The sequence below is a fragment of the Phalangium opilio genome, unplaced genomic scaffold (genome assembly GCF_054372755.1).
Source record: "Phalangium opilio isolate 3A_F unplaced genomic scaffold, DU_Popi_V2 ptg000217l_1, whole genome shotgun sequence".
NCBI classification, from domain to species: Eukaryota; Metazoa; Arthropoda; class Arachnida; order Opiliones; family Phalangiidae; genus Phalangium; species Phalangium opilio.
The window spans coordinates 2485426-2497540 of record NW_028324218.1 but is presented as its reverse complement, the minus strand read 5'-3'; the positions used below and the strand labels follow the sequence as shown (position 1 = coordinate 2497540).

At 39.2% G+C, this 12115-nt stretch overlaps 1 protein-coding gene across 1 annotated transcript; it reads right to left on the bottom strand.

The window, feature by feature from the left end:
• Positions 1-4: 4 nt before the first annotated feature.
• Positions 5-8753, bottom strand: LOC149615611 (piwi-like protein 1). The gene is made up of 9 exons (XM_089857516.1): positions 8454-8753; positions 4630-5239; positions 3694-3899; positions 3322-3628; positions 2762-3013; positions 2191-2477; positions 1940-2091; positions 1280-1865; positions 5-926 (listed from the first exon to the last, which is right to left on the bottom strand). The coding sequence occupies exons 2-9, from the start codon at positions 5233-5235 to the stop codon at positions 662-664; spliced, it is 2661 nt and encodes an 886-aa protein (XP_089713642.1). The 5' UTR covers positions 5236-5239; positions 8454-8753; the 3' UTR covers positions 5-661.
• Between the last annotated feature and the right edge of the window lie 3362 nt (positions 8754-12115).

Below are 12115 nucleotides of genomic sequence, written 5' to 3'. Positions count from 1 at the left end.
CAAATTTTTTCATGAAACTTTTAACCTTTATTAAAGTTTTTACAATAAACACAAACAAAATTTTAGTATCGAAGAAAAAAACTCCGAACAACAAACTTCAGTATTTGGCAACAATAATAATACACGAGGTAGTTTTTGATTTTATCAAGTTCGTAGTTGGCACTCTTTTCTTTTGATGTGTTTTAAGGCACTTAATATTTTGATTTTAATGTGTTAAGGCTTATTAACATGCATAGGAACATAAAAAAATCACTAAATAACTGAAAAAATGAAGATCATATGACCATATTTGGAATGTTTATAGAAAAAAAAAACGAAAATAATACTGAAGTATCGGAGAAGGAGACTCGTTCAAAAATGAGTATTTTTTTTTTTTTTAAAGTATCAAAATGTAATTGTAAAAAATCAGGGAGGGAAAGGAAAGTCAGTGACTTAATATTTTGACTTAGTTTTAAACAAACAAAAAAAAACACACCTGATTTTCACATTACGTTAATAAATTGGAAATATTAATAGGAACATTTTAAATGGAAAAATTATCGAAGAAAGACTTTTTTCTTCATTTAAAAAATAAAAAAAGGAAAATAATACCATAACGATGGTACTTATCTGACAGTACCATCCATCCAAGATGATTAGATTTTTTTTTGGTCGCCCCCCTTTAAAGGAAAAACAACTGATTACAGAGAATATCAGCTGGTTCTCTGTGCAAGGATTGGCCGACTAAGAAAGCCAATTTATGGGCGTATTGACAAGGAGCGGGGACTCTGATGGTTCCTTGCCAATTGAAGTACATGTGCGTCAACTTGTAGGCGATTCTCTGCATATGATCAGGTTTCAAACCAGTAGTATCTTCAATGATATTGAAGAGTGTCGGAGATACAGTACCCTGACGAATGCTTTGTGAGATCAGATAGAAATCGTATCTAAAACAGAAGAAAAATAGGAACAAAACCACCAATTAAGTTCAAAGCAACACATCAGGGTCCGAATTCCATGAATTTTACTAAAAATAATATATTTCCATAAGTCTCCCATGAATTTTACTAAAAATCCTAAATTTCCATTAAGTCTCCCATGAATTTTACTAAAAATCCTAAATTTCCCCAAGTTTCCCACGAATTTTACTAAAAATCCTAAATTTCCCCAAGTTTCCCACGAATTTTACTAAAAATCCTAAATTTCCCCAAGTTTCCCATGAATTCTACTAAAAATCCTAAATTCCCATAAGTTCCCCATAAATTTTACTAAAAACCCTAAATTTTCATCATTAGTTTACCTTTCTGGTTTTGTCACTTCGGTATCAACGATAGTCCCGGGCGGCGGATTATCATATTGTCCCCTTCCATTGGTGAAGAAACGCGTACTGATCCTCTTATTCACGACGACAAACGCGAACCTAGGAACTTTGTTCCCTCCGGTAACATCGGCATAAGCAGCCAGCAACTGTTTAACCTCATACTCCTTGGCATACTCCAACTCTCCGTCAGAAAGTCCGTCCCGATAAACGATAATCAAGTCGGGAGTATCCTTATTAATTCCATGGAACTTCTTAAGCAAGATGACGAAATTGGCCCTCAACTGAGAGGACAATTCCTCGCGATTATTATGGAAAGTCACTCGACTCGCCCAACAGGTGAATAGTTCATTCATGGAAGCGACAAGTCCGCCGACTGATCTCCCTTTTACCGATGAGTCATGGTAAGTATCAATCCCCAAAATCATTGTCCTTTGTTTCAAAGGAATGGTCAAGGCCCAAGCCTCTCCTCCTAACTTGCAATTAATCTGAATGGCGATTTTAGTCGCCACTGACATCAACATATTTTTCTTCGAAAGAGTTCGGCTTACGACGACTTGGGAAGGAACTGTTAAAATTAACGTGGTTAATTAATTAATTAATTTAATTAATTAACCAAAGTTAATTAAATTAAATACTGACCAGGGCATTCGATGCAACAAAGTTTCTTAATGGCGTCATAACGATCCGCTTTGTTATTTGGCACGATGGCCACAATAAGGGTGGCGCCCATCTTAATCGCGTCTTTGATAGCGTTAAGGAATGACGTAGTTCTGTCGTCACTGACGCTCATACTAAAATAATTTAAAATTAAATTTTATTATTAAAAAGTACTATACTACAAGTACTATAATTAAAAATAATTACTATTAATTAAAAATCAATAAAATTACATTTTTGGAGCGGCCACGTTCATCTTCATTGGTCCGCAAACCCTCTTGAATGTTTCGTACAACTCCTCGCAATTAGGACGATCGCGTTGAGTGGAAATCATGGCGAACTTGTCCATATGACGAGGATTATGCATGGGCTTACTCCTCATGTCTTTGCCGAAATCTCCGTCTTTGGCGGTAAACTCCGACCTTCCTTGAATGATTTTTTCTTGGGGCACAACGCGACCTTTTAGTTGCAACGGTTCGCTCCCGTAACTGATCCCCCACTTCTCCATATCCTCTTTTACCTGAATAGTTAATTAAATTAGCCTTATTCCTGATCAGCGCCATCTACCCATAGCGGTGACTTTGAGAACTACTGTAAGCGGCAAGCCAATCAGATGTCGCTAAAATCTGGTGACGTCATTTTTGGTAAGACAGGAGAGTGCCAGTCAGTGACGTCACCAGATTTTAGCGACATCTGATTGGCTTGCCGCTTACAGTAGTTCTCAAAGTCGCCGCTATGGGTAGGTGGCGCTGATCAGGAATAAGGCTAATTAGTTAAGAACGCGACGTGCCAATAATAATTTACCTTAGCATTGGTAAGACATCGGTTCATGAAACTCTTTAGCATTTCAACCCGGCTTCTTGGTCCGGGACGAGTCGTTTTAGCGACTTCTCTCATCAAATTGAAGTCGCTTCTCATGTTGTCAGTTAATCCAGTCATGACGCACAGTTCGGGAATTAAGTAAACGGGATCTTTAGCGCCCGAACGAAAATCTCGTTCTTTAGGTCGACAAATGATCAATGGTTGTTGACGGTCTTGAATGGTAATATCATATTGCTACAAAACGCAAAAATAAGATACGATTATTTCATACAACTTTATGAACACTTATTTCCCCCTAATTTCCCACGTTTTTTGCCACAATTTTCCACCGTAATTTCCCGAGTTTCCCACGTTTTTCGCCACAATTTTCCCCAAGTTTTCCACCGCAATTTCCCGAGTTTCCCACGTTTTTTTGCCACAATTTTCCCCAAGTTTTCCACCGTAATTTCCCCCGAGTTTCCCACGTTTTTCCCCATAAATTTCTCAGTCCCCCCGACTTGTATGAACCTTATTATAAAGCCTGCTTTGAGAATTATTCTCACCTTCTTGTAGTAATCCACGTAACTGATCAATCCAGTCTTCCTCGTTTCGAAAGTATCAGTTGGACACTTGGTACTGTCAAAATCATCCAAGGAGTAAGTCTTGTTGTTGTAAGACGTCATGACGATGCAACCGGCCAATTCCTTCGAGCAATTTTGAAGGTAGTTGTTTTTATCTCTGGCGTAATGTTGGCGGAGCTGTTGCAAAACAGTGTCCATTCGCACGACCTTGTGTATTACGTCAACAACCATCAACAGGCTGTTCTCGTACATGCGAATGGCGGTCAACACTCCAGGCCATAGCTCAATCCTGAAAGGAAAACACGCCATTCAAGACCAACTAATCCCCAAGGTCGCCACCACAAAGGTCCTTACTTGTATTGTTCAATTGGAAGTGCCGCTTCTTTATCAAACATGTTACGCCCCATGGCGACAAAACCCATATGCAAGAAGTTCTTTCGTTGCTGAGTATTCATTAGACGCAACACTTCAGGGTGACGCCCATTCAACTCCCCAGTATGCTTAACGGTAATCTGAATGTTCTCGTCATCCGTTCTACGTTTGGACCATAAAATCATCTCCTAAACACAAACGAAAACCATTATTAAAGCTACCTAGCGGGGACAAAACTAATCATAATATTTTTCCCATATATTTCCCCGACATAACATACTCAAAGGACATTCCCGTATCTCTATAGTAGAACCTGAGTTATGAGCCTCCAAAGTTGGGTGTGATGCAATTTCTATGGCATGTTTTTGAACATTTTGCTTAACTACTCGGCCCCTGTTTGTCGTAGCCCTACGTTTTAAGTATGGTTGGATGGGGGGCAAATTGGACTATAACATACTCAAAGGACATCCCCGTATCTCTAGTAGAACCAGAGTTACGAGCCTCCAAAGTATAGTGTAAAGTTAATCCTATGGAGGGTATGTTTATGAACATTTTGCTTAATTACTCGGCCCCTGTTTGTCGTAGCTCTAAGTTTTAAGTATGGTTGGATGGGGGGCAAATAGGACTATAACATACTCAAAGGACATCCCCGTATCTCGAATATAACCAGAGTTATGAGCCTCCAAAGTATAGTGTAATGTTAATCCTATGGAGGATGTGTTATATTGAACATTTTGCTTAATTACTCGGCCCCTGTTTGACGCAAATTTCCCGCATTTCCCTGAATTTTACTAAAAATTCGAAATTTCCCTGATTTTTCTAGGTTTTCCAGGTTTGCATGAACCCTGTATAACGCCCCGAAATTTCCTGGAGTTTTCCCCCCATATAACGACGCCCCGAATTTTCCCAATTACTTACATCCTTTTCAAGACGAGTGGTTGTTTTCAGATCTTCCATGCCATCAAAAACGAAACTACGTCCAATAGTGTCCAAATGATCAAAGAGCATGGCTCGACGCATTTTTGACGATTCAATTGACGGACTAAAGTCCACACGATACTGATAGAAGATGAAGTCAGCTCCAAAGGCTGAGGTGACTTTGACGTAGTTGGTAAGAAGATCAATGGGGGATCCCTGGGTTCCTCTTTTATCAAGGCAGCTCGGAGGTCGGCAATGAACCTCGTCCTTGGCGGGTGGGCGTCCTCTCATGGCGCCACGTCCACCTGGTTGGCCAACTGTAACTGCCTCCATACCAGTGGTGATGGCTTGGAACGAGGAGGTGGCGGCGGCGGCCCCATCTGATCTAGCTTCTGACGTCACACCTCGATGGAGGGCGCGTCCAGCCCCCGCTGGTTGAGGGGGTTGGGCAACAGGGGGGCGAACTACCGCCGGGAATTGGCTGGCCGGAGTGGTAATTGCGATAACGTCCGTTGGACGTCTGGCTGGTTCGGGTGGTTTTTGACCCCTGGCACGTCCGCGGGCGCGTGCTCGCGACCTTCCGACAGGGTTGTCTGAATCGGCCATTTTTCTACAGGATTTAAAGTTAATTTCACAGTGGGTTCATGCAAGGAATACCGATTTCCCCGACAGGTTTTTCCCCCATACGTTTGCCTAAGTTTAAAACGTTTTTCCCCCATAAATAGAGTAATGAAAAGGGGAGTGTTCTTTAATACTTGAGGCAACCACCTCAGAGCAGACTTAGTCAAACCTCACAAATTTCCCTGAATTTTACTAAAAATTCCCGAGTTTTGACTAAGTTTTAGTCAACTATTTATTTCCCTGAGTTTTCCAGGTTTGTATGAACCCTGTTACCTTACAAGCCTTTTGTTGAAAAAAATAAAATAAAACGAGTCTACATAAATTAAATTAATTTTAAACTTCTTAAAACAAATTAAAGATTATTCATATTGATTAATTAAATAGTTCAAAATAAATTAAGTTCTAGTTTCAGTTTGAGTTAAATTAAGTTCTAGTTTCAGTTTGAGTTAGAGCTAAGTTCAAACAGTTCTAGTTCCAGTTTGAGTTTGAGTTAGAGTTAGAGCTAAGTTCAAACAGTTCTAGTTCCAGTTTGAGTTTGAGTTAGAGTTGGAGCTAAGTTCAAACAGTTCTAGTTCCAGTTTGAGTTTGAGTTAGAGTTAGAGCTAAGTTCAAACAGTTCTAGTTCCAGTTTGAGTTAGAGTTAGAGCTAAGTTCAAACAGTTCTAGTTCCAGTTTGAGTTTGAGTTAGAGCTAAGTTCAAACAGTTCTAGTTCCAGTTTGAGTTTGAGTTAGAGTTAGAGCTAAGTTCAAACAGTTCTAGTTCCAGTTTGAGTTTGAGTTAGAGTTAGAGCTAAGTTCAAACAGTTCTAGTTCCAGTTTGAGTTTGAGTTAGAGTTAGAGCTAAGTTCAAACAGTTCTAGTTCCAGTTTGAGTTTGAGTTAGAGTTAGAGCTAAGTTCAAACAGTTCTAGTTCCAGTTTGAGTTTGAGTTAGAGTTAGAGCTAAGTTCAAACAGTTCTAGTTCCAGTTTGAGTTTGAGTTAGAGTTAGAGCTAAGTTCAAACAGTTCTAGTTTCAGTTTGAGTTAGAGTTAGAGCTAAGTTCAAACAGTTCTAGTTCCAGTTTGAGTTCGAGTTAGAGTTAGAGCCAAGTTCAAACAGTTCTAGTTCCAGTTTGAGTTCGAGTTAGAGTTAGAGCCAAGTTCAAACAGTTCTAGTTCCAGTTTGAGTTCGAGTTAGAGTTAGAGCCAAGTTCAAACAGTTCTAGTTCCAGTTTGAGTTCGAGTTAGAGTTAGAGCCAAGTTCAAACAGTTCTAGTTCCAGTTTGAGTTCGAGTTAGAGTTAGAGCCAAGTTCAAACAGTTCTAGTTCCAGTTTGAGTTCGAGTTAGAGTTAGAGTCAAGTTCAAACAGTTCTAGTTCCAGTTTGAGTTCGAGTTAGAGTTAGAGCCAAGTTCAAACAGTTCTAGTTCCAGTTTGAGTTCGAGTTAGAGTTAGAGCCAAGTTCAAACAGTTCTAGTTCCAGTTTGAGTTAGAGCTAAGTTCAAACAGTTCTAGTTCCAGTTTGAGTTAGAGCTAAGTTCAAACAGTTCTAGTTCCAGTTTGAGTTCGAGTTAGAGTTAGAGCCAAGTTCAAACAGTTCTAGTTCCAGTTTGAGTTCGAGTTAGAGTTAGAGCCAAGTTCAAACAGTTCTAGTTCCAGTTTGAGTTCGAGTTAGAGTTAGAGCCAAGTTCAAACAGTTCTAGTTCCAGTTTGAGTTCGAGTTAGAGTTAGAGCCAAGTTCAAACAGTTCTAGTTCCAGTTTGAGTTAGAGCTAAGTTCAAACAGTTCTAGTTCCAGTTTGAGTTAGAGCTAAGTTCAAACAGTTCTAGTTCCAGTTTGAGTTAGAGCTAAGTTCAAACAGTTCTAGTTCCAGTTTGAGTTAGAGCTAAGTTCAAACAGTTCTAGTTCCAGTTTGAGTTAGAGCTAAGTTCAAACAGTTCTAGTTCCAGTTTGAGTTAGAGCTAAGTTCAAACAGTTCTAGTTCCAGTTTGAGTTAGAGCTAAGTTCAAACAGTTCTAGTTCCAGTTTGAGTTAGAGCTAAGTTCAAACAGTTCTAGTTCCAGTTTGAGTTAGAGCTAAGTTCAAACAGTTCTAGTTCCAGTTTGAGTTAGAGCTAAGTTCAAACAGTTCTAGTTCCAGTTTGAGTTAGAGCTAAGTTCAAACAGTTCTAGTTCCAGTTTGAGTTCGAGTTCGAGTTAGAGCCAAGTTCAAACAGTTCTAGTTCCAGTTTGAGTTAGAGTTAGAGTTAGAGCTAAGTTCAAACAGTTCTAGTTCCAGTTTGAGTTAGAGTTAGAGCTAAGTTCAAACAGTTCTAGTTCCAGTTTGAGTTAGAGTTAGAGTTAGAGCTAAGTTCAAACAGTTCTAGATCCAGTTTGAGTTAGAGTTTGAGCTAAGTTCAAACAGTTCTAGTTCCAGTTTGAGTTAGAGTTAGAGTTTGAGCTAAATTCAAACAGTTCTAGTTCCAGTTTGAGTTAGAGTTTGAGCTAAATTCAAACAGTTCTAGTTCCAGTTTGAGTTAGAGTTTGAGCTAAATTCAAACAGTTCTAGTTCCAGTTTGAGTTAGAGTTTGAGCTAAATTCAAACAGTTCTAGTTCCAGTTTGAGTTAGAGTTAGAGTTAGAGCTAAATTCAAACAGTTCTAGTTCCAGTTTGAGTTAGAGTTAGAGTTAGAGCTAAGTTCAAACAGTTCTAGTTCCAGTTTGAGTTAGAGTTAGAGTTAGAGCTAAGTTCAAACAGTTCTAGTTCCAGTTTGAGTTAGAGTTAGAGTTAGAGCTAAGTTCAAACAGTTCTAGTTCCAGTTTGAGTTAGAGTTAGAGCTAAGTTCAAACAGTTCTAGTTCCAGTTTGAGTTTGAGTTTGAGTTAAAACCATGAATAAAGAATAAGCCGCGTGAGTAAATTCGTTTTAATGCTGTAGGATTATACTCTGTTGTCAGTACGCGCAAAGGTAGATCTCTAAAAACGCAGCTTTGTAAGTGCTGACAAGAGACAAAAGAAATCACGATCTAAAAACCCCGAGATTTCAATCCGTAAAATTAGAATTTCCTTTGTCTAATGTCAGTACGCACTAACCTAGGCTTAGCTTTACGCTGGTGACATCCGAAGCTGAACCCGAGTAACACTTAATTCCGACAATAGACCACGTGGAGCTAAGTCCTAAACCTAACTGGCTTCACTATTCGTTGTCAGAAATCTTATATAACTAAATAATTAAACATTCATTACATACCTTCAACGTTGTTATTCGTTATCTAAGAAATGGAAGCCGAAAATATTCGACACGACTTAACGCGTACAGTTGAATCCGTTCTTTACTTCTTTGTTCTTCTTATCTCGACTCTACCGCGTTTACGAGTTACGACGTTACTCTACGGGCACGGCGTCAGTGTCTTCTCTTTATAAAGCTAGCCAGCGCGGGATCACTGACAGCGTCACGTGTAACCGAAACGGGTGAGATCACGCCCCCTCCCCGGGAAACAGTTGTCTCGTGATGCGCGCGCAGTACTGAAAACACAACCAAACAGTTGATTGGTGGATATTTCCCGCTCATTCTCAACCGCGTATTTTAAAAATTATATACGTCATTTATCAGTTAAAATAACTATTTATTTTTTATTTTCACCCAAATTGCTCAGATGAACGTTTAATTTATAAAAATAATGATTTTTTAAGCCTAAAAACATTTTATAAATCCATCTTTTACCAGCGATTTTGGGTAAAACTAACCAACCAATGAAAACTCCAGGAATTTGGCGCCTCTTTTAAAAACCGCAACTACATAAAGGTACAAACATAACAATATATATTCAAATAAAAAAACAATATTCACTGTAAAGGTAAGATTCTAAAACAATAAACGTTTTTCAAAACCACATACCCTGAAATCTAACCCATAAATAAATGAAAATGGCTAAGCCTAATTTATATTCAAAAACCACGTGTAACTGTCTCGGTAGCTCAGCGCACCCACTTAAGTCGCTCTTACAAAGCCAAGGCCTGGCTTCGTTTACGCAATGCAAAGAAACGTGCAGCCTCCTCATCCACATTGATAAAACTTCGTGGCGACTATTGTGCGGCTCGCAACGCGCACACTACACATTATCGCAATGAACGAGGTATTCCAGCGGCCGTATTCTGCAGAAAAGTTAAGCTCCTCCTTCTGCCCTTGGCTCTCTGATTGGACCGTCAACCATTGCCCTTGGCCTTTTAATTGGCTACGTCTACCGATGACGTTCCTTTCCTTGGCTCAGTGGTTGGTGCAAATTCCGCGCAGACTCAGATGTAAACTATCAAATTATACACCAAATTCAAAATGTTTTTTTTATGAACTGACAAATGAGTTACCGGTTAAACACCGGTTTTAACGGTAGCTTCGGTAACTCCATGTGCTGAACGCAGCCACAGCAGACGACATTTACGATCCCTGCTTTGATCAAGTAAGTAAAGTGGTGAGTGTAATTTATTTAAGGATAAAACTAATCTCTTTAATTTATGAAGTATTCAACTAATCTCTTTAATTTATGAAGTATTCTACTAATCGCTTTAATTTATGTGGTATTCAACTAATCTCTTTAGTTTATGAAGTATTCAACTAATCTCTTGAATTATTCCCGGAGTCAACGAATCTCTTAAATTTTTCCAGGCTACAACTAATCTGTTTAGTTTTTCAAGGATTCAACAAAGTTTTAAGGACAACACTAATCCCTTTCATTTTTCAAGATTCAAGTTTCAACTAATTTCAATTTAAAATGGCTGGCGCTATGGCTCGTGTGTTGCTTGCTCAAGTAGCGGAGGAGCGAGAAGCAGCAGAACGGCGACAAAGATATCGTCGAACGAGAGAGGAAGGGCGCGCATTTCTCATGCCAGATGCGGAGTTTTTGCGCCAATATCGCATGACGAAGGCCAAAGTTACGGAGTTGTGCAATTTGTTAAGACCGGAGTTGCGCAAAGAATTAGAAGGCCGTAACCAATATGCTTTGTCTGTCGAGGATGAAGTGCTAGTGACGTTACTCTTTTATGGTTCTGGTGGCTTCCAACATAGCCTCGCAAGTAATTACGAGCACGGAATGAGCCAGTCCTCCGTAAGCAGAGCTATTGAAAGAGTGACAAATGCCATAAATACCAGAATGAGGAACTTCATACGCTTCCCTACTGGTGATGCTGAAGTCGTTGAGGTTAAGGTTAGTGTCATATTAAATCATTGTACCAAATGTTGTGTGTTATATCTCTTATTTCCATTTGCCTCCAAATGTCTTAGGAGTCATTCAGGCTTACTTGCTCTTTCCCTGAGGTACTGGGTGCTATTGACTGCACACATGTTGGAATTAGGGCCCCAGCTACGGATCCTAATGCATTCTTGGACAGGAAAGGAAATTATTCCATTAATGTTCAACTAGTAAGTAATATTTATTTATTTCATACTTGTCTAATAATATGCATATTAACAAGATTATCAACAGATTTGCGACAATGAATGCAAGATTACAGATGTCGTAGCCATGTGGCCTGGTGGTACACATGATGCATTCATTTGGCGTTTCAGTGGAGTGTTGGAGCGATTCAAGGCTGGGGACATGCCGCGTGGCTATCTGCTTGGAGATAGTGGGTACCCACTGCAATCTTTTTTAATGACTCCTCTGCTGCGAGCTGCTACACCCAATGAACAGCGTTATAATGAACGCCATATGTCAGGTATTAGAACATTTATTATTCCACAATGTTATACATAAATAATATTGTGCAGATAATTCTCTTATGATAAATCATATAAAAGTACAAGAGTGCTTAGCAAATCTTATACCCAATTAGAAGATTTATAGACTAATAAGCTGTTAAAGGGAATCCAAAGAAGGCAGCGGCAGGTGCGTAAGAATTATTTGAAGTACGTCACAGGCACAACGTGAAACCAAGATTAAAAGACTCCAAATTAAGTGGGACTGGACACTTCTTCCTTGTCTTCATGAGATTGCGGTGCCAAATCCCTTAAGTCGAATAAAAACAACCTAAGTTTCTTTTAATCACGCCTCTCCTCGCTCACATGCCTCTGACGTATGTCAAATAATTTATATCCACCCACCATTACGTTCCTTGTAGAAGTTGTAGTCCCTTTAAGTATGCATATGTTACACAAAGTGAGGTTTTTGCATTCCCCCGTGTTGCTCGGCCATTGATGAAGTGGAGACTTCAGAGAGAAGGCTACAGTTTGATCCAGTACTTGACTAACCTGCCTCACCAAGGGCCTGACAACACTTAACTAAAATTAATGAAGAGAGAGGGGAGAAATATTCTGTAGCCCCTTTAGTGAAAACTATCAGTAGCAATGCCACAACTCTTTATCTCTTAAGTTGACTGATATGACGCTTTTTGATGAACCAAAAGTAAAATAAATATGAGAGCGATTGAAATATCTGGATGGAATTGAATAGGGAAGATATTTTCCCACTTCTTGTAGGAAATGTTTCTAATTGTCTGTGCAAATTTTAAACTTTGTTTGTAAAACAGCGATTAGGGCTTGCGTTTATTATCGCCAAGTCCGTCAAGACTTTGATTAACCTATACCTGTATAAGTGAAAGTCCCGACTGACTGGCAGATAATCCACTCCACGCCCGAATCACTGTTCTATGAACAAAGTTTAAATTTTGCATAGACAATAGAAAGATGTTCCTAATCCGCGTATATTTGGACAAATAGCGGCCAGAAGGGGGAAATATCTTCATTATTCAATTCCGTCCGCATGTTTCAAACTCTGTCATTCATATTTGTTTACTTCGTGGTTTCACCCTATTGACAAAGTACTCCATCAGTTTTTTTGGTTGAATATTCCACCAGGAAACGTAAAAACGTGGCCTCACGGGTGTTATTTATTTATGGGATGATATTGGTATATTCCA